The following is an 18,785-nucleotide window of genomic DNA, read 5'->3' on the forward strand; positions in this document are numbered from 1 at the left end:
TCGGTAGACCTCCCGCAGACAAGCCGAATCTACATGACTGGGGACCTCTCACAGGCAAGCCGCTGAAGGCAGCCTGCCTACCATTGTCAGGGTGGCAAAATACCTAGAGCCGCCCCTGATGGATAGACAATAAGACAGAAAATATCATAATGCCTCTATATAAATCCATGGTACATCCACATCTTGAATACTCCGTGCAGATGTGGTCACGCCATGTCAAAAAAAATATATTAGAATTGGAAAAGGTACAGAGAAAGGCAACAAAAAATGATTAGGAGTATGTAAAAGCAATGTTGAAGAGGGGATATGATAGAGGTCTTGACATGTGGAGAAAGTGAATATGGAAATATTATTTGCTCCTTCATATAACACAAGAACTAGGAGTCACCCAGTGAAATTAACAGGCAGCAGATTTAATACAAACAAAAGGAAGTAACTCTTCACACAATACACCGTAAACCTGTGAAACTCATTGACAGGGGATGTTGTGAAGGCCAAGACTACAACAGGGTTCAGAAAAGAACTAGATAAATTCATGGAGTATAGGTCCATTCATGGCAACATCATGATCTAAATGTCCCTAGCCTCTGTTTGCCAGAAGCTGGGAGTGAACAACAGGGCATGGATCACCCGATGATCACCTGTTCTGTTAATTTCTCCAAAGCATCAGTCACTGTCAGAAGACACAATGCCGGACATTGGTCTTACCCAGCATGGCCGTTCTTATGTTTTCCTCAACTTCCTTTGCAGATAATTAACAAATATACTAAACACCACCACACTTATGTGCAACCTTAAGGCATCTCACTCTTAACAGTGAAAACTGACAATTTATTTCTGCACTTAATTTCCTACTTCTTAGCTCATTTTTGTAGGACAATGTTTTGTTTCTCATCCCATAATTGCTTAGTTTCTTTAATAGCCTTTTCTGAGGGACTTTGTCAAAGGCCTTTTGAAAGTCTAAATAAATAATATCCAGCAGTTCTTCTTTATCCACTATTTTACTGACATGTTCAAATAATTCTTATAGATGAATAAAATACATTTTTCCTTTGCAGAAACCAGGTTGGTTAGACCCTATCTTTTCATGATTTTCCAGGTGTTTTATTATTTTGAAATGACTATTTCAACTAATTTCCTAGGTACAGATATTAAGTATACTGGTATGTAATTGCCCAGATCACTGTTAAAGCCTTTCTAAAATATAGGTACATTTGTTACTTTTAAATCCTTTGGTACAGTAGCTGTTTTCAATGACAGATTACATATTTTTGCTAGCAGCTCAGTCACTTCATATTTGAGCTCTTCAGAACTTTTAGATGCATACCACCTGACTTAGGGATTTTTGAATCATGAAGTTGTTATAGCATATTTTCTTCTGATGCCCCAGTCACTGATACTACCTCATTTTTACTACCAAAAGAGATGAGATCCAGAGTAGATATCTCCCAGTCATTCTCTGTGGTGAAGACTGATGCAAAGGAAACATTTAACTTCTCAACAATGAGAATAGGGTTTAGTGTGGTCTTGGCTGCAGTTTTTGTACTGATTTATCCATATTGGTTTAGAAATGAGTGGTTTAATTGGTGTTGCTTCTAAGTGTGAACTGGTATAAAGGTGCTTGCATCAGTATAACTTATTACATTATACAGATATAAGAACATTCATACCAATATAAGTGCAGGCATACAACAGGGTTGCACCTATGTAAGTATGTCTTATCTGTTTCTAAACCTGCAGAGTTGATACAAAAACTGTGTATAGACAAGCTCTAGGACAAACTTGGGCTAGAGACCAGACTCTGAGACCTTCCCTCATCATGGGTCTGTCTTCACAGTGTAGACATACCCTGAGTGTACAAGAACTCTTTAACAATTATTAATAGCTGCCTTTCAACAGTTTAAGAACCTAGCTTCACTGACTGCATTCTGCAGATGTATGTGTCTAGTTGCAACCTAGTTTATTCAGGCCTCTGGTTAAAAACCTTTATTTTTATCCATTTCCCTCACAATAATTTTTCTTTTGTTAAAAATAGGAATTATGGGTAAGTCTACAGCCCTGCCATCATAGCCAATGTTATAACTGATCCATGTATTGGTAGAGCATAGCTAGTCATCTCCAAAGGGTTTGCACTCTTGAGCTACTTTTAGACCTTGATTGATTTTGGATTCTCAGGGCATGTCTACATTATGCGCTGGATCGATGGGCAGCGATCGATCCAGCGGGGGTTGATCTAATCTAGATGTGATAAATCGACCGCTGAGTGCTCTCCTGTCAACTCTGGTACTCCAGTGTGAGAAGCGTAGGCGGAGTCGACGGAGGAGCATCAGCCGCCGACTTACCACAGTGAAGACACCACAGTAAGTAGATCTAAGTATGTCAACTTCAGCTACATTATTCACATAGCTGAAGTTGCATAATTTAGATTGATCTCCCCACCCCCAGTGTACACCAGGCTTCTGTCATAAACAGATAGCTAAGGGTTAATGTCTCTTTCACCTGTAAAGGGTTAACAAACAGTGACCTGCAACACCTGACCAGAGGACCAATCAGGAGACAAAATACTTTCAAATCTCGGTGGAGGGAAGCCTTTGTTTGTGTTTTTTGGGTTTTGCTTTGTTCTCTCTGGGCTCTGAGAGTGACAACACGTACCTACAGGCTCTCTAATCTTCTATTCCAATTTTGTAAGTATAAAGGTAGAAAGGCAGTATAGTCTTTTTATTTGTTTTCCTTTATTTGCAAATGTGTATTTGGCTGGAAGTATTTTAAATTGTATTTCTATTGGAGGAGGCTGTTTCTCCAATTTCTTAAGCTGACAGACCCTGTAACTTTTTACCATCTAAATTGCAGAGATAGACCTTTTACTTTTTTCTTTCTTTTTATTAAAAGTTTTGCTTTTAAGATCTGTCTGATTTTTTCCCCTTGTTGAGGCTCAAGCGAATTGAGTCTGTACTTAACAGGGAAGGAGAAGGGAGGGGAAGGGTGGAATCCCTTTGTTTTAGATTCACGGAGCGTGAATCTGTCTCTCTCTCCAGGAGACCTAATTTCTCTGTGTTGTGATTCAAGGGGTTTGAATCACAGTAATCTTCCAGGGTAACCCAGGGAGGGGAAGGCTGACAAAGGCAACGACGAGGAAAGGGGTTTACTTTCCTTGTGTCAAGATCTAGGGGGTCTGGGTCTTGGGGGTCCCCAGGGAAGGTTTTGGGGGGACCAGTGTGTATCAGGCACTCGAATTCCTGATTGGTGGCAGCTTATCAGATCTAAGCTGGTAATTAAGCTTAGAGGAATTCATGCTAGTACCCCAACTTCTGGACTCTCAGGTTCAGATTGGGGAAAGATACTATGACAAGTGGCTTGTAACACTTTTTTATAATTTGCAGGCAGCTAAACAATTGCAATCCTTGTTGATTATGGGGACACCGTTGCAGCTATAAAGCCTTTGTTGTGATGTTTTCTACTTTGGGCAACACTTGAAGATCAAGAGGAAGCTATATGCATTTCGTGTAAAATGCTGTAGCTTATCTGTTTAGTTAGGATATCACAAGGACAAGGTGAGTGAGGTAATAACTTTTATTGGACTAACTTCTGTTGACGAGAGAGACAAGCTTTCGAGCTGCACAGAGCTCTTCCTCAAGTCTGAGCTTTGTGCTTGTCTCTCGTTAACAAAAGCTGGTCTAATACAAGATATTACCTCACCCACCTTGTTTCTCAGGTGCAATTCAGAATATTAGTTTTAAGCTGTAAAGGTTTTCATGTTTACAAATATTACAAACTATAGGTAAGCTATCAGGTGACATCCTGGGTCCATTGCAGTCAATGAGCAGTGGGGCCAGGATTTCACCTATATTGTTATACAACACAATTCATTCAATGTCTGAGTATAAAGTTTACTTGAGCATGTGAAATACTGATTTCCCTTTCCACCAAAGATACCATCACATTACTTTAGTTATAAGAAAAGAACCACCAAGCTCATACTGAATTATTTTGTGTGTGGACCTTTGTAAAGTATTTTGCTTATGCTGTGTTTCAGTGTAATATGTAAAATATTACCCTTTTTTGGAGCTGGAGAATGGAGACACTCATTTAGACCCTAATGCCGCAAAGATAAACGTTGTTAACTTTGAGCATGTGAGCAGTGCAATTGACTATAATGGGACTACTAGTAAATAAAGTAAGTAAATTTAAGCATGCACATATTTACAGGATTGGGAATTTTGACAGACTGGCTGCTGACTTTTCTCTCACTTGAGATTGATGTTATGACAGTGTTTTAAGTCTTACCCTCTTGTGATGATTAATGTATGTATCTGTGCTAATGGGACATTTAAAATCATATATTTTTGGAAGAGAAAATTCCATTCATTTAATCAGACTTCTACCACTAGCCTTCCTCATGTTTGGGTGTACCTGTAGCCATGGGAGATGGGAAGGCATACTCCCTAGTCGGCAATGGATTTTAGGCCGCATTTATAAAGACGTGGTGAATACTGAATATAGCATTTTGTGGTGTGTGTTGCAGTATCCCCTTCTGGGGATGGGGAAGGAGTATGTACCTTGTATTAGTCTCTCCTATTCCTCTGGGGAGAGAGGAAGGGGATTTTGTTGGGTGTACATTTAATAATCACACTCATTTTGTGAGCTGAATCTCATTCTTAATTAATCACTGAATCCCCTCCCCCTTTGCAGAATCAATGAGGAGGGGGTGTAGGAAGAGAGCAGTGAGCCGGTGCTGACTATCCAAGGAGTTGCTAATTACCCAGGAGGATCATCAATTTCCCTATAGATTAGCGTTAATTACCAGCAGTTCCTTACAGGCTAAAAGTGGAGGTCATGGTGCCACCCAGCCAGTCTCTCTCTAGCTGAAGAGGGAGGGGAGAAGCATTAGTAGGCCATGGAGAGATTTATCTATCCCCTCTACAGTGTGTACCAGGGGTATGGTGGCACCCTCATGTCCAGCCAGGGTGGGGGTTTGGTGGGCCCCAAACAGAAGCAGCCCAAGTGGAAGCAAAGCAAAGGCAGCAGCCCTTCCCTGGGCGTTCCCACCACTCCCGCCACAGCAGCTGGCCCGGAGCCTGCTGACTACCTGGACGCCTACATGTGGGCGCAGCTCAAGGCGCTGCTGTCCCAAGTGAGCCCAGGCCTCACCCCACGGCTCCGCAAGGCCAACACCAAGGAGGTGGGGGTGCAGGTGAACCCAGGGGTGGATGCCTCAGTGCAGTGCTTGATGGGGCCCTGCACGCTGCAGGGCACCTGCCCGCAGAGCTCCTCAGTCCGCTTCATCTGGATGGGCCCAGCCATCTACTCGCCTGGGTTGGACTGGCGCCTCTTCACCCTGGCCGCGGTGGCCAGGCCTCAGGTGGTGCCACCCATGGTCCCGGAAAGGAAGGAGGGAGCCGACGGAGGGCAGGTGGCACTGCAGCCGAGGAAGAGCCCGGCAAGAGGAGCCAGGGAGCGGATACCGCCCCTTCCCAGCAGCCGCAGCCGGAAGAGACTGAGGCGGTGCTGCAGGGAGAAGGGGCCGCTGAGGTGAAGAGATCCACCTTCCAGGTGGGCCAGGCTTCCTCTGTGCCTTCCCCTGCAGCCCAGCTTCCGCCCTGGTGGCAGGTTCCTGCCCTTTGGCAGTCACCGCCCAGCTCCCGCTGCACAATACCACCGACAGAGGCTTCCCCTGAGTGCGAGCTGCTGCCCCAATGGCTGCAGTTCAGGAGCCGACGCAAGTCCCAGTGTGCCCGGCGCTGGACAAACAGTGGGAAATGTTGCAGGCGCTGGAGAAACGTTCAGGCTGAACAGGGGCAAGAGGGAAGGGGAGGGGGAACTGGACAAGGTTGTATTTGCACAGTATAAGGGTATAATATCTGAGATGTGAATAAGGGATGTTAGTTATGCAGTAATGGGCCACCTACCTAGCCTCTGTCATAGGACTGTCATAGGAAGAGTGGTCACAAATCATTTTTGACCAATAGTTTATTTTTAAGCATGTATAGATTTTTTTTTAATTTAAATATTCATAGTTGCAGGAAATTATAAGGGGAGTCATTAACTTTTTAATTATATTGATATTGAGATTCAAAGTTAAAGCTTTATAACCATTAAAACACAAATTGTCAACATGACATATCAAGATATACTAAGTGAATATCCTTAAATCAAACTTAAGTTCTCAAGTAGCACTCTCTTCTTTGCACTCTAAAATTTTTGTTGATGGAATTGTTTGGCTTGTGCACAGTGAAGTCAACATTTACCAATAAAAAGCTAATCCAGGCTTAATAGAAGTTTCCTATGGCTGATGGCAGCAGTGGGTTTTATGGGATTGGAAGGAGCGGGTCTGGTAGCAATCTCTCTGATCTCCACTAGCATGGTATCCATGTTTCTGAACATTCTTGCATCTCTTAAAGCTTAAGTGCAACCATACTAGCACCACCCTGAAGCTGTAATGTCACTTAAAATTAAGATCCTGATAACTTAGTCTTAAAATCCTCCATGTATTTGATTAGACTTTATAGTGATGGGACAGGATGGCCTACATAACACACATAACACTCCCTGTATATACTTGTCATAAACAGATAGCTAAGGGTTAATGTCTCTTTCACCTGAAGCACCTGACCAGAGGACCAATCAGGAAACCGGATTTTTTTCAACTCTGGGTGGAGGGAATTTGTGTCTGAGTCTTTGTCTGTCTGCCTGCTTTCTCTGAGCTTTGGAGAAGTAGTTTCTGTTTTCTAATCTTCTGTTTCTAAGAGTAAGGACAAAGAGATCAGATAGTAAGTTATATGGTTTCTTTTCTTTGGTATTTGCATGAATATAAGTGCTGGAGTGCTTTGATTTGTATTCTTTTTGAATAAGGCTGTTTATTCAATATTCTTTTAAGCAATTGACCCTGTATTTTGTCACCTTAATACAGAGAGACCATTTGTATGTATTTTTTCTTTCTTTTTATATAAAGCTTTCTTTTAAGACCTGTTGGAGTTTTCTTTACTTCAGGGAAATTGAGTCTGTACTCACCAGGGAATTGGTGGGAGGAAGAAATCAGGGGGAGATCTGTGTGTGTTGGATTTGCTAGCCTGATTTTGCATTCCCTCTGGGTGAAGAGGAAAGTGCTTTTGTTTCCAGGACTGGGAACGGAGAGGGGGAGTCACTCTGTTTGGATTCACAGAGCTTGTGTCTGTGTATCTCTCCAGGAGCACCTGGAGGGGGGAAGGGAAAAAGGATTATTTCCCTTTGTTGTGAGACTCAAGGGATTTGGGTCTTGGGGTCCCCAGGGAAGGTTTTTCAGGGGGACCAGAGTGCCCCAAAACACTCTAATTTTTTGGGTGGTGGCAGCAAGTACCAGGTCCAAGCTGGTAACTAAGCTTGGAGGTTTTCATGCTAACCCCATATTTTGGACGCTAAGGTCCAAATCTGGGACTAAAGTTATGACATGGTGTGCAGCGGTTACGGGATAGACAAAATCCAGAAGCCAGTAGGAATATTATTTTTTTCTCTTCTCTGCTAAGGGCTTTTTAGCAGAGAGAAACAGTTTGGGTTTAAAAGAGAATTTTTTTTTCTGCTCTCTCTGACAGTTTGTGGCTTGCATGTTAAGCAAGAAGCCATTACCAGACTGTTAAGGGTCTTTTGTCACACAATAGCCCTCCCATTAGGAGGCAAGTACCAGCACTATATGCATGCAAATAAAGTGGTTTTTCTGGTTTCCTTTCACTGAACATTAGCCAGAGAGAGAAAGGGAAAAAAAGCATTGTTGCTAGGCAGACTCTAGGAGGCAACAGAGCCTGCAGTGCAGAAGATAAACACCGGAGGGCACCCCAACCCAAGAAAACAGGAACCATGACTTCTAAGGCAAAAATTGAGGCCAAAGAACAAATCAAAGAAGCTGAACACAGGCGACAACTGGAAATAAAACAAAAAGAGATGGAGATGAAAGAAAGAGAAGAACAAATCAAACAGGCAACACACAAAAGAAAACTAGAAGAAGAAGAGTTGGCCCACCGAAGGAAACAAGCAGAAGATGAGTTGGCCCACAGAAGGAAGCAAGAAGAAGAAGAGGCGGCCCACTGCCGAGACATGGAAAAAACACCAAAAAGAAATGGAAAAACAACAAAAAGAGAATGAAGAGAAGGAAAAACAGAGAAAACATGAACTGGACTTGGCAAAAGCTGGGCTGCATGTGCCAGCCAACCCTAACAACCCGGCGCTAATTATTGCTCCACAGCACAGGAAATTTCCCACCTACAAGGCAGGTGATGACACCGAGGCCTTCTTGGAAAATTTTGAAAGAGCCTGTCTTGGGTACAGCATCCCCGAAGACCAGTACATGTAGAATTGAGGTCACAGCTCAGTGGACCTTTAGCAGAGGTGGCAGCTGAAATGCCTAAGCAGCAAATGAATGACTATAAACTTTTTCAAACCAAGGCCAGATACAGAATGGGGGATAACCCCAGATCATGCCCGTCGGCGCTTCAGAACCCAAAAGTGGAAACCAGATGTGCCATTTCCCAAACACGCCTACTACGTTGCAAAAAATTATGAGGCCTGGATATCAGGACACAATGTTAAAACCTTGGAAGAACTGCACCTCCTCATACAAATGGAGCAGTTCTTGGATGGTGTTCCTGAAGACATCACACGGTACATACAAGATGGAAAACCCAAAGATCTCGCTGAGGCGGGGGAGATTGGAGCCAAATGGATGGAAGTGGCAGAAAGCAAGAAGGCTACTGTCAAGGGGAACGATTACCCCAGGGGGCACACAGACCATAAACCCTACAACCGAGGACAGCCAAAGACCCCACATACCACCCAAGTAAAGCCACAGACACCCTACTCTTCCACCTCACCAGTCTCCAGTAACTCACCTCGGCCCAGTGACCCATCAGATGGAAGATGCTTTAAGTGTAATGAACTGGGACATATCAAGGCCAACTGTCCAAAGAACACCATGCGAGTGCAATTCATTACCCCACCATCACACCAAAGATCCCCAGGCCCGGATGCCTCTCAAATACCCTTGGAGCGAAGGGAAAATTTGAGAGTGGGCGGAAAGAAGGTTACTGCGTGGAGAGACATGGGGGCACAAGTGTCAGCTATCCACCAATCCTTCGTTGACCCCAAATTCATCAACCCAAAGGCCAAAGTTACAATTTACCCCTTCATGTCACAAGCTGTAGACTTGCCTACAGCTCAACTGCCTGTCCAGTACAAAGGCTGGTCAGGAATGTGGACTTTTGCAGTCTATGACAATTATCCTATCCCCATGCTACTGGGGGAAGACATGGCCAACCAGGTGAGGCGGGCTAAGAGAGTGGGAATGGTTACACGTAGCCAAACCAGGCAAGCTTCCAGACCCATTCCTGTTCCTGAGCCGTCCACAGAGGCCCCGTCTGTGTTACCAGAGACCCAGACAGAGGTAGTGGACCCGGATTCCATGCCTACCACTGAAACAGCCACAGCACCTCCAGTCCCAGGCCCGGAACTGGAACAGCAACCAGCACCAGCAAGTGCAACCACATCTTCAAACTCAACGCCAGAGGGCGCCAGCGAGCCAAAACTGGCAGAAGCAACAGACAGCCATACCCAAAAGGCTCAGCCAGAGCCTGAAATAACCTCAGGTGCACCAGCGGAGAGCGGTTCACCAGCAACGGAAACAACCCCATCACCTACATTGCTTCCAGAGGGACCAAGCCCAAGTCCACAGTCTGAGGAAGAACTGGTGACCCCAGCCTCAAGGGAAGAGTTCCAGACTGAGCAGGAAGCAGATGACCGCCTTCAGAAAGCTTGGGCGGCGGCACGGAGCACCCCACCGCCTCTCAGCTCTTCTAATCGATCCCGGTTTGTTATAGACCAAGGACTTTTATACAAGGAAATTCTTTCTGGTGGACACCGGGAAGAATGGCAGCCGCAAAAACAGTTGGTGGTTCCAACGAAGTACCGGGGGAAGCTCTTAAGCTTAGCCCATGATCATCCCAGTGGCCATGCTGGGGTGAACAGAACCAAGGACCGGTTGGGGAAGTCCTTCCACTGGGAGGGGATGGGCAAGGATGTTGCCAAGTATGTCCGGTCTTGTGAGGTATGCCAAAGAGTGAGTAAGCCTCAAGACCAGGTCAAGGCCCCTCTCCAGCCACTCCCCATAATTAAGGTCCCATTTCAGCGAGTAGCTGTGGATATTCTGGGTCCTTTCCCAAAAAAGACACCCAGAGGAAAGCAGTACGTACTGACTTTAGTGGACTTTGCTACCCGATGGCCGGAAGCAGTAGCTCTAGACAACACCAGGGCTAACACTGTGTGCCTGGCCCTAACAGACATCTTTGCCAGGGTAGGTTGGCCCTCCGACATCCTTACAGATTCACGGTCTAATTTCCTGGTAGGGACCATGGAAAAACTGTGGGAAACTCATGGGGTGAATCACTTGGTTGCCACCGCGTACCACCATCAAACCAATGGCCTGGTGGAAAGGTTCAATGGAACTTTGGGGGCCATGATACGAAATTCATCAACGAATTCTCCAATAATTGGGACCTAGTGTTGCAGCAGTTGCTGTTTGCCTACAGGGCTGTACCACATCCAGTTTAGGATTTTCACCATTTGAACTTGTGTATGGTCACGAGGTTAAGGGGCCATTACAGTTGGTGAAGCAGCAATGGGAGGGGTTTACGCCTTCTCCAGGAACTAACATTCTGGACTTTGTAAGCAACCTACAAAGCACCCTCCGACACTCTTTAGCCCTTGCTAGAGAGAACCTAAAGAATGCTCAGGAAGAAGAAAAGGCCTGGTATGACAGACATGCCAGAGAACGTTCCTTCAAGGTAGGAGACCAGGTTATGGTCTTGAAGGCGCAACAGGCCCATAAGATGGAAGCATCATGGGAAGGGCCATTCACGGTCCAAGAGCGCCTGGGAACTGTAAACTACCTCATAGCATTTCCCAATTCCTCACTAAAGCCTAAAGTGTACCATGTTAATTCTCTCAAGCCTTTCTATTCCAGAGACTTACAGGTTTGTCAGTTTACAGTCCAGGGAGATGAGGCTGAGTGGCCTGACGGTGTCTACTACGACGGGAAAAAAGACGGTGGCGTGGAAGAGGTGAACCTCTCAACCACCCTGGAACGTCTGCAGCGGCGACAAATCAAGGAGCTGTGCACTAGCTTCGCCCCATTGTTCTCAGCCACCCCAGGACGGACTGAACGGGCATACCACTCCATTGATACAGGTAATGCTCACCCAATCAGAACCCCACCCTACCGGGTGTCTCCTCATGCCCAAGCTGCTATAGAACGGGAGATCCAGAACATGCTACAGATGGGTATAATCCGCTCATCTACCAGTGCATGGGCATCTCCAGTGGTTCTGGTACCCAAACCAGATGGGGAAATACGCTTTTGCGTGGACTACCGTAAGCTAAATGCGGTAACTCATCCGGACAACTATCCAATGCCACGCACCGATGAGCTATTGGAGAAGTTGGGACGTGCCCAGTTCATCTCTACAATAGACTTAACCCAGGGGTACTGGCAAGTACCGCTAGATGAACCTGCCAAGGAGAGGTCAGCATTCGTCACCCATGCGGGGGTGTATGAATTCAATGTCCTTCCTTTCGGCCTTCGAAATGCACCCGCCACCTTCCAGAGGCTGGTAGATGGTCTACTAGCTGGACTGGGAGAATTTGCAGTTGCCTACCTCGATGATGTGGCCATTTTTTCAGACTCCTGGCCCGAACACCTACTACACCTGGAAAAGGTTTTTGAGCGCATCAGGCAGGCCGGACTAACTGTTAAGGCCAAAAAGTGTCAAATAAGCCAAAACAGAGTGACTTACCTGGGGCACCAGGTGGGTCGAGAAACCATAAACCCCCTACAGGCCAAGGTGGATGCTATCCAACAGTGGCCTGTCCCAAGGTCAAGAAACAGGTCCAATCCTTCTTAGGCTTGGCCGGATACTACAGGCGATTTGTACCACACTACAGCCAAATCGCTGCCCCACTGACCGACCTGACCAAAAAGACCCAGCCAAATGCAGTTAAGTGGACTGATGAGTGTCAAAAGGCCTTTACCCAACTTAAGGCAACGCTCATGTCTGACCCTGTACTCAGGGCCCCGGATTTTGACAAACCATTCCTAGTAACCACGGATGCATCTGAGCGTGGTATAGGAGCAGTGCTCATGCAGGAAGCAACAGATCACAACTTCCATCCTGTCGTGTTTCTCAGCAAGAAACTGTCTGAGAGGGAAAGTCACTGGTCAGTCAGTGAAAAGGAATGCTATGCCATTGTGTACGCCCTGGAAAAGCTACGCCCATATGTTTGGGGACGGCAGTTCCAGCTACAAACTGACCATGCTGTGCTAAAGTGGCTTCAGACTGCCAAGGGGAACAACAAGAAACTTCTTCGTTGGAGTTTAGCTCTCCAAGATTTTGATTTTGAAATTCAGCACATCTCAGGAGCTTCTAACAAAGTAGCTGATGCTCTCTCCCGTTAGAGTTTCCCAGAATCCAGTTGTTGAACAGTGTTCTTAAAATGTAGAGGTCTGTTAGTTATATACTTAGTGGTATATGTAAAGATGCATGTGTTGTACTAATCTGTTTATTTTAAAGTTCTAGGAGGAAATCGCCGCCAGTGAGCTTCCCCACTGTCTGCAATTTGGGGGGCGTGTCATAAACAGATAGCTAAGGGTTAATGTCTCTTTCACCTGAAGCACCTGACCAGAGGACCAATCAGGAAACCGGATTTTTTTCAACTCTGGGTGGAGGGAATTTTGTGTCTGAGTCTTTGTCTGTCTGCCTGCTTTCTCTGAGCTTTGGAGAAGTAGTTTCTGTTTTCTAATCTTCTGTTTCTAAGAGTAAGGACAAAGAGATTAGATAGTAAGTTATATGGTTTCTTTTCTTTGGTATTTGCATGAATATAAGTGCTGGAGTGCTTTGATTTGTATTCTTTTTGAATAAGGCTGTTTATTCAATATTCTTTTAAGCAATTGACCCTGTATTTTGTCACCTTAATACAGAGAGACCATTTGTATGTATTTTTCTTTCTTTTTATATAAAGCTTTCTTTTAAGACCTGTTGGAGTTTTTCTTTACTTCAGGGAAATTGAGTCTGTACTCACCAGGGAATTGGTGGGAGGAAGAAATCAGGGGGAGATCTGTGTGTGTTGGATTTGCTAGCCTGATTTTGCATTCCCTCTGGGTGAAGAGGAAAGTGCTTTTGTTTCCAGGACTGGGAACGGAGAGGGGGAGTCACTCTGTTTGGATTCACAGAGCTTGTGTCTGTGTATCTCTCCAGGAGCACCTGGAGGGGAGAAGAGAAAAAGGATTATTTCCCTTTGTTGTGAGACTCAAGGGATTTGGGTCTTGGGGTCCCCAGGGAAGGTTTTTCAGGGGGACCAGAGTGCCCCAAAACACTCTAATTTTTTGGGTGGTGGCAGCAAGTACCAGGTCCAAGCTGGTAACTAAGCTTGGAGGTTTTCATGCTAACCCCCATATTTTGGACGCTAAGGTCCAAATCTGGGACTAAGGTTATGACAAAACTCCATTTATTTTTTTAGCACTGGTTGCTTCTGTTCAATTAGTATTCTCTACGGCAGTGGTCACCAACTGGTCGATCACAATCCACTGGTCAATCCTGGAAACTCTCCCAGTTGATTGCGATCTCTGGTGGTGTATTCAGAGTAGTAGTGGGGCTGCTGCTAAGGCAGGCTCCCTGCCTGCCCCAGCCTCAGACCGCTTCCGGAAGTGGCCAGCATGCTCCTGTGGCCTTGGGGGCGGCGGGGAGCAGGGATTTCTGTGTGCTGCTCCTGCCTGCAAGAGCCACCCCGCAGAGGCCATTGGCTGGGAATAGGGAACTGCAGCCAAGGGGAGCTGTGGGGGCAGTGCTTGCAGGCAGGAGCAGTGCATGGAAACCCCTTGCTCCTCCTCAGGCCACAGGGGCACACTGGCCCCTTCCGAAAGCAGTGTGGGGCCAGGGCAGGCAGAGAGCCTGCCTTAGTGGCAGCCTCGCTACACCACCAACTGGAAGCCGCACCCCAGCCCTGACCCCCCCCCCACTTCCCGGAGCCAGCACCCTGTACCCTGTCCTGACCTCAAACTCCATCCCAAAGCCTGCACCCCTTCCTGAATCCCAACCAACTGCACCAGCCCAGTGAAAATGAGTGAGGGTGGGGGAGAGCAAGTGACGGGGGGCCCTCAGGGAAGGGGCAGGGTAAATCCTGGGTTGCACTAAAATTCAAAAAATGATCTTGTGTGTAAAAAGGTTGGAGACCACTGCTCTAGGGCATCTGATATTATTTAGAATGGTCTTTCTTCACCTTATCAATTCTAGCTAGTTCCAACTCTAAACACCTTTTATTGCATCTACCTGTTTCTTTCCCTCTATTGAGTGGTTCCTAAAACACTTTAGGATACAGTTTGTATGAAGTACTCCTTATCAAAGCTGTATTGTGTTGGTCTAACCCAGTGGTTCTCAACTTATTTACCACTCTGGGCTGTGTCCAATATGACCTATATGGCCCTGAGGATGTCACATTGGCCGCAGATCTGTGCTAGCTGGGCTGCAGGTTAAGAACACTGGTCTAACCCCAACTGTTTGGGTGGGGGGAGGAAAACATCTCCAAATGTAACTCCCTCACCACGGGTCTCAATATACTGCCTTAATGCTAACTGTAAATGAAGGAAAGACTTAGCAATTCTAGTGTAGGATTTCTTAGTAAATACTAAGGCCAGTGATTCACAGGCTAAATCCTATCCTGAATGGCTTTAAGAACATGCTGGTTAAAAGCATTCCTGAAACAGGGACTTACTCTTTCTAAAGGATTACAAAGGAAGCACTGCTACAATTAAAAGCTCTGTGGTCTTATGAAAAACTCTTGCCTTTAAAAAAGGATGAGCGGTAGGGATCCACTCTTCATGCTGATGCCTAATCATGTAACCACTGAAGTTCACAGTGGTTTAGCTCCTTTCTAATACTGGTATACTGCAAATTCCTAAAAATCTAGCATCAGTCACATGGAGAACATAAATGGACTTGATTCAGTGCCTTCAATTCTAGCAGGTTATTACTAAACTTTCTCTGTTACAGTTCTTGGAATAGAAGTATGGCTATTTTCATTGTAAAGACTGCAAAACCAGATGGGAGAGCGCGTATGTGTGGTGCATTTCTGGAAGTAACAAGGTAGCTAACAATGTACTGAAATCCTTATTATCCATATTCTAGTTTGTAGAGTGGAGGAACTTTTCCTCTAATAAGAATAATCTGTCATGACACAAATTTAGGATCTGTCTTGGAAATATTTCTGAATGTGCCACGGTGGTAACTAAGCATTTACGTTTCTTAGGTTTACTTTAAACAACTCTGTCACAAATGCCAAAAGGACTTCAATCCTTATTGAGTGGAAGCAATCCAGTGCCAGGTAAATTATATGAATGGTGAAAGACACCAAGATCTGTAGCAAATTCAGGAAAAGTTAAAATTAATTACAAGGTCAAAGTTAGTCACTTTTTCTGCTTTAATCCAAGCACCCTCATGGTTCAGGTATGACTACTAGCTTGGGTAACTGCACAAATGAAGACTCTAATTCCTGCAAACACTCATCCAAATGCATACTTAATAGGTTGAAATAATTTGACTACTTTTGCAGGTCTTTAGCGTCACATGCAAGTGTCCGCAATGCCTGGGTCTAAATCATTATGATCTGTTGCTAGGTCATAGCTAGGTTCCATAGTCAAACTCTGCTTCTGAGAAACAACAAATGTGCACACAAATTTGGACTGAAGTAATGTCAAGTATGAAAACATGAGTATCACACTGACTTGTTTACACAAAAGGGAACAAATACTAGTAATATAGAAGTGGCCACTTGTACCTCTTCTGATGCAGTTGCTACTTCTATTTTAAACAGGTCCACCTGCCCTCCTCTGTCTGCTAATAATGGAATGTCTTCTCTCCTAAGACTTGCTCAAAGACTCGTTGCTCCTGCCCCCAGAAGACACATTGACCTCAAGAGACTCCACCGCCAAGAGCTGTGTGGTCACTGCAAAGGCAAGAGATTATTCTGTGACAACACTTACAGCTTTAAGTACATTGTTTGATCTGTGGCCTGTCTTAATTTGTACCCTTTTGTATTTAGCACTTTGTCAGTCTTTGTTACTTGGCTTTGACTTTAGGCTTTTGACCTGGCATTGGATACTGGATTAAAGATTTTTTTATGAATTGCAAGATGCTTCGTAACTTTACAGTATACATTGTAAATAAAGTTGAATAAAACTCTGCATTTGATTTACTTTTTTTTTTAAAACTTAATCCTGCCTTAGCATGGGAGGGATTTATCATCATTCTGAAAATGAACATCTTTCTGACCTACGTTGGAGATATCTGAAGGAGGGTAAAAGCCTACTAGCTTTAAAAAAAGTCTACCTGGGATGAGAGTCCATGCTATACTAAAACTATTGAGACAGGAAGACCAGAGGAATCAAAAGGCCTCTTGATCCACAGTATAAAGTCTAGGATGACTGCATGACTAACCCTGGCGTCAACTACTGAGGAGCAGGAGATCTTCTAGAGCAGGGGTTCTCAAACTTCATTGCATCATGACCCCCTTCTGACAACAAACTACTACACAACCCCAAAAGGGGGGACTGAAGCCTGAGTCTGCCCAAGCCCCTCTGCCCTGGGCAGGGGGGCCAAAGCCACAAGGGCTTCAACCCCAGGCAGGGGGCCTGTAACCTGAGCCCCACTGCCCAGGACTGAAGCCCTCAGGCTTGGGCTTCTGCCTCTGGTGGTGGGGTTTGGGTTTCAGTTTTGTTCCCAGGCCCCAGCAAGTCTAAGCCAGCCCTGGTGACTGCATTAAAATAGGGTTTTGACCCACTTAGGGGTCCCAACCCACAGTTTGAGAACTGCTGTTCTAGAGAATGAATCAATGGTCTGTACCTTAGGCTGGCTGTTGGAATCTTCTCAGTTCTTTCTGATTCCTGTTCCTAAACTGAGTTACTAAGGGTTCAAGATGGTTTTGAACACAGCACAACATACTGAAAGGGAAAAATTGCATCTGACAATTAACAAAAATGCTAAAACTTTCTGAGTGGGGAGACAAAACAACTTGTACCCAAAATAATGGCGGATATGATCAAAGCACAAATCTCAACAGTTAGAGCATGTTGGTAAACAATCTTCAATCCACTTCACAAAACCTCAGAATTACTATACAGAAGCACTAATTACTGTCTGTTAAATTAAAACTCCTACATCAGTCTTGAGTGCATACTTTTGTACAGACTACACATAAAAGACTTAAGCTATATAAGGAATAGGTAATACCTTGCCAACTAAAAGGGAGTATGAATATACCATAAGTGAAAGAAGTTCATTATTGCAGTTGAATGACTTCAAGCTACGTATCCAGGCCATGAGTGCAAGGAGCACATGTCCAAGTAACTTACCTCAGTTCATAACTGAAGAAGTCACTAATAACTTGACAGAAGGCAGTTCTTAACATTGGCTGGAATCCCACTCTAAATTCCTATACCAAAAGCTTCAGTTTGTCTTCAGAGTAGTTGTGGTGCTTGATTCTGTTTAGTGTGGCTCTGGTAATTGCTGCGGCACCGGTAGAAAAACTCAGTTGTGCTGGGAAGTCTAGAACTCCTCTTTCCTTAGTGATGTGACAAAAATAAGGATATTGCAAAACTTAAGTCTTCGCAAAGAGCATTTCTGACTAAGTCAGGTCCCATGCTGCAGGTACCACTCAGGTAGGGGGCTGGGTTCCAATGTGTTTGCACATTGACCTAGTTACAACAGTTAAGATCAAGGGCAGAAGTGATTAGAGTGAGTCCTGTAGAGTCCAGGACCTTAATTTCATGTATTAAATTCTTGCTCTGCCAGAGGATCTGTGTGTAATAGTTATAGCATTGACAAGTTTAACTCCATTGTTGCTGAGTTATTTCCCAAACCCAAGAAGGAAAGGGCGGGGGGGGGGGGGGAGGAGAGAGGATCGGATTGTCATTTCTAATTTTAGCCTTTCAGGAAGGTTCATTAAACAGATATGCAGTCTGGCTATCATCACCATAGCCATTAACTTGACTAAATTTTATCCAGTGGTACCACGTTTTCTTTACAGAATAATAAAGTTTTCCTGTATAATAGTACCTACTTCTCCCCCAAACTATTTTTGCAGTTTAGAAAAAGTGCACTGTTCAATAGATGCTCCTTCAAGGAGATTTAATTTGAAACAGTAGCAAGAGTAGGTGTTCCATTGTGGGAATTGCATTCAGTCACACAGTATAGTCAGCTGGCAGTGGGGATTTGAAGGGAAAATTCTAAAATTTATTATTCAGAGGGGACTGGTAATTTTAAGAGTAAATGGGCAGACAAGGGAGAATATGATTAATTAAATTTTCTACTGCTCCACTTCCAACTGTCTATTTCTTCTAAGGGTTCTAATGGCTAAAACCAAGTTCCTTTTACTGTAGAATATAAGTTCACTCAGGAAAACAAGGTCCTAGTGACCAGCCTCAAAACCTGCATCCACATTCACATAGATGCAAATTGAGATCCCTATTTAATCACAAAAATCCCAGATGGCTATAAAATTGTGGGCTGAAATATAATGAAACAGGTGCTGTTAATGAGCATCAACACAAAGTTCTTAGAGTACTTCACTAATGAAAGTCACTCAAAACAGTACTTAGAAATGAAATATATAGTTGAGATTTGATATCTTGTTTTCCATTACCTTTAAAATGTTTGTACTTTGAAAAAAATTACTATGTATAACAGCATGTCTTCCTGAACAGACTTTTTCCCTGTGTCTAT

At 44.5% G+C, this 18,785-nt stretch overlaps 1 protein-coding gene across 1 annotated transcript; it reads left to right on the plus strand.

Moving 5' to 3' along the window:
• The first annotated feature begins 4,894 nt into the window (after nt 1-4,894).
• On the plus strand, nt 4,895-16,069 carry ZAR1L (zygote arrest 1 like). Its single transcript, XM_050937886.1, is given in 5 exon segments — nt 4,895-5,437; nt 15,060-15,152; nt 15,316-15,390; nt 15,931-15,959; nt 15,961-16,069. Coding segments are annotated over 5 exon segments (849 nt in total).
• The last annotated feature ends 2,716 nt before the right edge of the window (nt 16,070-18,785 follow it).

The sequence above is a fragment of the Gopherus flavomarginatus genome, chromosome 1 (genome assembly GCF_025201925.1).
Source record: "Gopherus flavomarginatus isolate rGopFla2 chromosome 1, rGopFla2.mat.asm, whole genome shotgun sequence".
In the NCBI taxonomy this organism is placed as follows: domain Eukaryota; kingdom Metazoa; phylum Chordata; order Testudines; family Testudinidae; genus Gopherus; species Gopherus flavomarginatus.